Genomic DNA, 8,729 nt, shown 5'->3' with positions numbered 1-8,729 from the left:
AATTCACTGAATTTATAAATATTAATCTTCAATTCTATTATTAAATTATAAAAAAAAACATGAATCATTGTTTTAGAACGAATTTTTATGCAATTGGTGCAGAATAAGAAACAAAAATATCTATGTTTTATAATAGTGTCTGAAATTGCCCAAATTTATCAACGTTAGGGATAAAATTGCTCTTGGGTTCCAACGTTAAGAGTAGAATTGCACCATTTTAGACGTTAGGGGTAAAATTGCTCCTGACCCAAAACGTTAGGGGTATTTTTGCACCTTAACCCTTTAATTAATTTAGAGTAATTTACAAAGTTAAGACTTTTTAATTGTTTAAAATCGCCTCGTTTCAATATATAGTGACGATAACAATTTTTAACAAAATATATGAATTTACAAACTGTAAAATCTCGTGGGTGTTTGTTTTAGCTTTTCGGAGGAGCGTTTAGCGTTTCACTCTAAACCGTAGGAAATATAGCGTTTGGTTAGGTTTATATAACCGCAACGTTTAGCATTTTCTCTGGAAACTGCAGCATTTTGTAGCGTTTCACGAAAAGCTGCTATTTGGAGCTTTTCATAAACAGCTGTTTGTAGTTAGTTGTTATTGACAGAATTATCCTTCTTATTTCCACAAAATATGTTTATTCTTTAAAATTATTTATATATTATTACCGGAAAAACAAAGTTTTGTTGTGTTCAATAAATTTTTTATTTTTTATATAGATTATTTTTATTAATTTGTGTAACACATTTTTTATTTTATAATAGAATAAGGTGCAAAAATACTCCCAACATTTATAGCTAGGAACAATTTTATTCTTAATGTCTAAAATTGTGCAATTATACCCCTAATTTTGGCAGCTAAAAACAATTTTACCCATAACATTGACAGATTGGGTCAATTTGAGAAATAATCTATCAAACTGTCTTCTTGGTCATGAATATTGTCATCTACACTTCACATGTGCACAATTTTATCATCGTTAGTTACAGATCACAAAATATGATTAGACGTGAATTTTTTTTTAAGAAAATAAAAAAATATATTGTCTTTTGTACGAGTTAGACAAAAAAATTTCCAATATTTCATCGATTTAATAAATATTAATTTTCAATTTTATTATTAAATCACAAAAAATATGAAATCTCTTTTTTAGAACCATTGGTATGTGTAATTGGTGTATAATAAGAAACAAACCAGAGAGGCTATAATTGGAGATACCATCAACCCAACTTGTCAATGTTAGGGGTAAAATTGTTCTTAGCTGCCAGCGTTATGGGTAAAATTGCACCATTTTAGACATTAAGAGTAAAATTATTCCTAGTTGTAAACGTTATGAGCATTTTTTCGTATTTTTTCTTTTATAATTTCATCGTTGATTAATTTAAAACATGTCCATTTTAAACATTTTAAATCCGAACAGCAACAGTTCAATATAATTTTACCAAACATTAGTAATTAAACAGCTAATAACAAACAGCTAACAGCAACCGCAACAGCTATTAGCTAACAGCTGAACCAAACAGGCCCCTCTTGTATACAAGTTTTTAAACTGTAGAACTGTTTGCAAACCTCGGGCGCTCTTGTGAGGAGATTGTGAACATGGTAACAACTAGACCCGGCAAAGCGACACAAGACCCGATGACACGACACGAACACGACACGCTTTTTCAATGTTAGTGTTTATGGTTTTATGACACGACACGAAAGTTGACACGACACGAAATGACACGTTAATTTTCGTGTCGTGTTCGTGTCAACCCGAAAACACGAAATTTAATTACAAATATACCCTTATGATTTTAGGTTTTGAAATGTAAGGGTATTTAATAGGAAAATCCTTTTTTCTAAAAATTTGAAACATATTTCAGATTGTTTGTAATAATTATCTTAACTTATTAGGTTTTAATTTTTCAAATTATGAATTTGAAATAAAATTCAAAATATTTGGAATGACAGGTCGGGTCGTGTTAGACAGGTTGTGTTGAGCATGTTAGGTCGTGTTAGCAGGTCAGATCGTGTCAATTTAATTGGTTGTGTAAAAAATTCGTGTCGTGTCGTGTTTACCGTGTCAAGAGCAGGTCGTGTTCGTGTTTTGATTTTGTGACACGAAAAGTTTTCGTGTCGTGTTCGTGTTTCAGGTTTTGACACGAACCCAAAACCTTACACGACACGAACACGAAAATTGCCAAGTCTAGTAACAACATTAAATGCAGTTAGTTATATTGGGAATATTGATTGATTCACAAGATGGAAGGAGGAGGTTTGTAACGCAGAATTTGATCCCAAATGGAAATTTACAGTGTGAAAGCAACTATGACCATGTTTGGTAAAGAGTTTTTGAGGTAAATTAGAGGTTTGTGGCATTTTAGAGGTTTTGACTAGTCAAAACTCTAATAGTAGTAGTGTTTGGTGAAGAGATGTTTGAAAAAGTTTATTGGATCCAAAAGGCTAATTTTGAAAAAACTGGTTTTATGAGATTTTTCAATTAGCTTATTATTCCATCTCTTTTTATGAACATTTTTGCCCCTAATTACCACTCTTTAACCCCTCCTTACGCTTAGTCTAAGAAAGTATAGTTTCGCACAAGACATGCAATCGAGAAGGCAGGCGCGGAACACTACCCAACCAACCCTAGCTCTTTACCTCTAGTAAGAAAACAATGGAATGGGTAAGGTTCTTTACCTCTACTAAGAATAGTTAAGTTATGGGGTCTCCTATAGCTTGGTCTTGTCTTTCATTTCGGGAGAAATGGCTGCTTCTAAGCTCGTTCTAACGGAACAAATAGCAGCGTTTACCCGTAATTGCAAGGGACTGGGGATAGAATAGGTGAATGCAATCACCATCAAAGTGGGCGCTCAAGGGCCCACATATTATACTTAATAAATAAGTTTTTTCCCTTAAGTACTTTCCCAGTCTTTGTAAGCAGCACGTCAATATCAGAAAGCAAAGCTTGCTTAAGGCGTTGATGTTGGAACTATAGGATAAGGATGATTGGTCTTACACCCCTGACTAGCTGGCGCTTTTAGGCGCATTCAACATAAGGCATCCGTGAAGGCTGGAAGAAAATCGGGTGGGTGTTAGCGAACCATGACGATCTGTGAAGGTCAACAGCCATGTAGAAAGTTTTACATAATTGGCTTCCATTTCATTAGTTAGGACCTATTTTCGAAAACCTAATGCGTCAGCCTACCCTACTTGGAAAGGAAAGAGCCATAAAATAGCAATTTACTTATTTGTCATTTTATACAAACAGCTAAATTTTACCAAACAAGTTATACAATCGGCTAGTCAAATTGCCAAACAGTACCTATATCCTCCTAATGGTTCCTCAGGGATTGTGAGTAACATATTTAGGCAGGCAGAGACAGTGTTGCACATATAATAAGAATCAAGTCATTGATTCAGACAGAAGAAGGTCAAGTTTAAATCCTGACTTGAGAGAGCTACGAACAATTGTACAAACAACTCGAATATAACCATGAGGATGCAGCAACACAAAAATTGAAAAGTTTAGCAGCAGATCAAAAATTGTTAGTTAACATGTCCTCGAGTGAGTATTTCGTATGAAAAGATGACTAGTTTTTCAGATGACATATCTTTCGTATTGCAATTTGCAATGCCATCAACAGTCCCATGTGCTGCTCATGGAAGATTGTCCTTTCCAGTATCCATGACCTGACAAGTGAGAGATGCCTCATGCCTTCATTATCATATATCACAATTCCCAATTTAGCCAATTGACAGTTTTGGTTTTTGACTCCTTGTTCCCTATGGCCTGGCCTGCCCACAATTAACCAGCATTAGATTCATTTGACACTGACAGACAGATTAAAGCAAAGATCAGAAAAACGAAAATAAAATATCCCTAATACAAATAATCCTTCCAAGCATTTCAGTGTGCGTAATCATGGGGATCCAGCAGAATCGATATGAATTCTAAACTAAAACCCCTCAAGACTTCAGACTTAAAATGAATACAATAACAAAGGCAATGCACATTTATCAAAACTAGATGTTTTCTAGAGGAAGAATGGCAAATAAATGTTTGCTTTGCTAATCCTACAAGAACACTGATCCTGGATTACTTTCAACTAGTTCAAAGCTGATAATAAAAATTGATAAATACATCTCAACTATATACGCGTAAGTGCCATTAACAAGACTAACAAACTAAGGTGTAAAAATTTGCACACCAGATCAAATGAGGGCAGTGTAAAGATAATCATATTTCTCCTCTATATCCTCCAGAACCGAAGTAATCCCTTCTAGAATTAGCAAGTTGCTGGGATCTCTGGTGCTCCAACTTGGGGCAATCACGAATGCGGTGACCAAGCCCACCACAATAAGCACATCCCTTAACTCCACTGGCATCAGTGATTGTGTCTCCATCTTCCATAGGATCGTTCAACTCAGCAAGAACAGGCGGTATTCTCTGTTTTGCTTCTTGCAACAGGTGCTTCAAATCAAGAAGTGTTGTTTCACTCTGGTTTTTGTTAATGAACGTTGTTGCAATTCCTGTCTTACCACATCTTCCTGTTCGTCCAATTCTATGGACATAGTTTTCAATTTCTGCAGGCATATCGTAGTTTATCACATGCTGAATATCAGGAAAGTCCAAACCTTTTGAGGCAACATCAGTTGCAACCAAGACATCTTTTGTGCCTGCTTTGAAGGATGAAATAGCATATTCTCTCTCTTCCTGGTCTTTCCCTCCATGAATAGCCACAGCCTCAACACCCTTTAGGAGGAGATACTCATGAATGTCATCCACATCAGCCTTGTTTTCACAAAATATTAGGACAGGAGGTGGTGTCTTCTGTAGACACTCAAGAAGGTAAACAATCTTAGCTTCCTGCTTCACATACTCCACCTCCTGAATCACATCTAAGTTTGCTGCTCCTGCTCTTCCAACATTGACGGTAACAGGTTTTACGAGGGCACTTCTAGCAAAATTCTGAATCTTGGTTGGCATGGTAGCAGAAAATAGAAGAGTTTGCCTTTGAGCTTTAAAGTGGTCAAATACTTCCCTTATATCATCCTCAAAGCCCAAATCCACTAATCTATCAGCCTCATCCAATGTCAAATACCTAAAAGGAAAAAACAATAAAATTATAATTACAGGGTACAACTAACACATAAAATGAAAAACAAAAGGACATTTGCATCAAGAAAGTAACAAGAATACATGCAACACAATACCTTGACGACATACAGGCACTAAATAAATAAGATAGCAAGAAGACAACTACCTAAAGAATATTTTTTATCTATATACATAAACAAAAATAGAACATTGTAACCTTCCGGCTCCAAATATTCTACACGCATAACAGGAGGCTGAAAACACAATCTTCTTAAGACATGCATAGATATCAGAATATACTAATACCCAAATAGCAATGTGTTTGAATTTAATACTTAAGGAGCAATCTACCATTAGCACACACAAGTTCGTCAAACAAGAAGAAATGATGCTGTTAATCCCTAGCTAAGGAAAAGGTGGGGCATAAATCTATTAAAGACAGAGACCAGCTACGATTTACTACTATACATACCACAATAGCAATGATAAAAGCAGGCAGCAAAACGCAATATCCACAATGAATCAAGTGAGGTGAAAACCACAATTTGCAAGTGATAATTATGGTATGGATATTGTAATTCTTATGGTATGGATATTGTAATTCTTATGGAATTAAGAGTGGTTACCTGCAGCTATCGAGATTCATTTTTTTCTTTGCTAGCATATCCTTGAGCCTACCTGGAGTTGCAACAACAATGTGCACACCCTTTTTCACAATCTCCAACTGTGACCTCATGTCCACTCCACCAATACAGAGTAATGGCCTCAACTCTGGATAGCCAGCCTCTCTCATAGGAATCAAAAACTCTTCCACCACTTCATATGTTTGTCTGGCAAGCTCTCTTGATGGGCAAATGATCAAACCAAAAGGCCCTTCTCCTGGCACGATGGGCATCATAATCTCCTCCTGTAAAGCAATCATAATCATTGGAAGTACAAAAACCAGGGTCTTCCCAGATCCGGTAAAAGCAATTCCAATCATATCCCTTCCGGTTAAGATAACAGGAAGCCCCTGCACCTGAATAGGGGTAGGCTGCACGATCCCTTTTGCTTTTAACATCTTCAAAATAGGTTCTGGAAACCTCATATCTCTGAAATTTTTTATTGGTGGTGGAATATCTTCCCCATCAACTATAATATGCCACTGTTTTCGAATTGCTTCACACTGCTTGCTGGACATTCTTCTAATCTGAATTGGTGGTTTCCATCCAGTCAACAGAGGCTCGGAATAGGTGATGCCCTTGGCCAGTTCACGAACAGACATCAAGGTTTTCTTGTCAGATAAGTGCTCTATCATCTCCTTTTCTTGCTGCACAATCTGCTCCGTCTGACTAATCTCCGGTTGATCTCGCTTAAGCTGGGAAGCCTTGACAAGGAGGCTGGGTTTGGCTTCTACGAGCTTAGATTTCTCCAATTCATCATCTAAACCAGAAGACTTTCCCTTTCTCTGAAGAATCTTTTGTGCTTCCAGTGCTCGCCGTTTTGCCACAGGAACATACTCCTCGTAATCATCGTCTTCCTCCATTTCTGCAGCAACAAGGATCAAACTCAGCAAGTAATAATCGAAATTGAAAGTCACTGGACCCAATTAAAACACTAAATTAGTTTCAACGAGTTGAAGAAGAGGGCCACAAATTACAATAGAAAGCTTTTGGGTCGGTTGGTTGAAGGTTCAACAAAAGGAGGTTAAATAAAAGTAGGTTAAAATAGTAAGCTATTTTTTCCTTCTTTTTAAATTCTAATTAACATGAAGCAACACAATAAAAAGAAGCTGGTTAGATAGGGTATTTATTTTGTTTAATTGGTGGTACTAAATGAATCAGGACACTTTTTAACGGCCCTTCACTGAATCTCTCTGTATAAAAAAAAAAAAGTTGCTTCTCTCGACAAAAATCTGATTTTCTTAAAGAGACTATGAATACTAAGATTTATCAAACTGAACACTAAGTTTTATCAACATCATCAATCAGTTAAGCAATTAAATCTATGAAGTTATATACCAATTTAGAATTTCAATAATGCTATATACTCATTTGACACTATCAATCATAATCATCAGCTTTGAAAGCAAGCTAAATAAGCAATTAACTAATTAGTCATCAAATAGTCCCACTTAAATATCAGAAGTTCAGAACCATCATTAGAAGTGAGAACATTACCAAAACAATTACTGGTATCTAAAGAAAAATGTAACTATCTCTAACCACTCTTTCTTTTTTTCAAAGAAGCCATTAAACCACAAAATTCACATCTGTTACACAAACTAGTTATAAAAAGTTTCCCCTTCTTTACAAACTGAAGGTCGATATAAATTTTAGTTAAAACCAAAATTAAGCTAACTCAGTTACAAAATTCCAAATTAACCCAAACGCGTTGCAATTTGGAAATTGGAAAGTATGAACTTATGGAAATGGATAGAGTTTTGTATACCTTGAAAGTTGAAATAAAGGAAGAAACAAACAAGAAAATGAATTGGAAGAAATCACGGTGCTAATAAGAAGGTATACTGCCAGACACGGGTGTTAGCAGGAGGTGTCACCTGCAGGGACAACTGAATCGCCCGACGGAATTGGTTAATGGAGGTGATGGAAGCAGAGGTGAAAAAAAGAATTTGGGGGAGGAGAATTAATGTACCGAGATACAAATAGAATATCCTTGAACTTGCGTTTTGGATTTTCGGTAGTTTTTCGTGATCATTGTCCTTAAACAATTATTAGATATACCCAACAACTAAATTAAATCAATTGGAATAGAATTACATAAGTTCTTATTTTTTTTTAAACAATTTATCAAACACTTGGCGTGCATACTTCAATGTACATCAATTCCTTCAAATTGATGCTTAAATTAACTTTACCCATACACAAATTGATACCGAATAGCATCTAAACCTGTCATATGATTGCCCTCAACCAATTTTATCAAATCAACAAGAAATTTGAAAACCCTAGAACTAATTTTACAAGTTCAAGAAGGTTTGAAAGATGAAATTTGAGCATTAGAAGCATTCTTACTTGTGTTTGAATGAATTGAGGTTGAAGTTTGACCAATTGAAGTCTAAAAATCAACTTGTTCTTCAAAAATCCTCAAGTTAGAAGCTTTCTGTAGACATCAAAAACTTGAAAATTTGCTTGAGAAGATGAAAGATGAGGGAGCGGCAACACCACCGTGGATGGCGGCTGTAGGGCAGCGACGTAGCCTTGACCGGAGGCGCAAGGCGGACGAAGGCAGTAGGGTAGTGGTCGACGGTGAGTTGTGGTGGTATGGAGGGAGAGTTTGAATTTTCATAAGGTACAAAGGGGTCGTTTTATACACTCAAAGTGTGATTTGGAGGAAATTAGGATGGGATTAAATTCCTATTGGCTGAAGGAAAACAATAAGAATAATTAACAGTTTAATTTTCGGTTTGTTTTCTCAAATCTGTTTTAATTCAAATAAATAGATTATAATATGTCTTCGAACTTTTTTTTTTTTTTTGAAAAGATGTCTTTGAACTTTTAAATTTTAATTATTTAAGAAAAAATGTTTTATTTTTTGGAAGAATTTAAAGCTGAAAAAAATAAGAAAAATATTGGAACATATCGATTAAATCTTTTTTTTTTTTTTGAAATGATATCGATTAAATCTTTTAATGCATTTAACCATGGT

General features: G+C 35.3%; 1 protein-coding gene across 2 annotated transcripts; it reads right to left on the bottom strand.

Moving 5' to 3' along the window:
* Positions 1-3,375: 3,375 nt before the first annotated feature.
* On the bottom strand, positions 3,376-8,410 carry LOC136204571 (DEAD-box ATP-dependent RNA helicase 35). 2 transcript variants are annotated; one of them, XM_065995527.1, is made up of 4 exons: positions 8,096-8,410; positions 5,708-6,608; positions 4,192-5,085; positions 3,376-3,778 (listed from the first exon to the last, which is right to left on the bottom strand). In XM_065995527.1, the coding sequence occupies exons 2-3, from the start codon at positions 6,604-6,606 to the stop codon at positions 4,221-4,223; spliced, it is 1,764 nt and encodes a 587-aa protein (XP_065851599.1). In that variant the 5' UTR covers positions 6,607-6,608; positions 8,096-8,410; the 3' UTR covers positions 3,376-3,778; positions 4,192-4,220. The 2 variants fall into 2 exon arrangements, with proteins under 2 accessions (XP_065851599.1, XP_065851600.1); XM_065995528.1 differs by having other exon boundaries at positions 3,376-3,773.
* Positions 8,411-8,729: the final 319 nt, after the last annotated feature.

Source organism: Euphorbia lathyris, chromosome 1 (genome assembly GCF_963576675.1).
Source record: "Euphorbia lathyris chromosome 1, ddEupLath1.1, whole genome shotgun sequence".
In the NCBI taxonomy this organism is placed as follows: Eukaryota; Viridiplantae; Streptophyta; class Magnoliopsida; order Malpighiales; family Euphorbiaceae; genus Euphorbia; species Euphorbia lathyris.
This window is presented reverse-complemented; position numbering and strand designations above follow the sequence as displayed.

What these genes read in the sequence shown, in the direction of transcription:
- LOC136204571 (XM_065995527.1), bottom strand. Translation starts at nt 6,606, where the DNA reads ATGGAGGAAGACGATGATTACGAGGAGTATGTTCCTGTGGCAAAACGG. An exon ending in ATGAATCTCGATAGCTGCAG is followed by an intron (nt 5,086 to 5,707) that starts GTAACCACTCTT and finishes TTTTCCTTTTAG; the next exon opens with GTATTTGACATTGGATGAGG.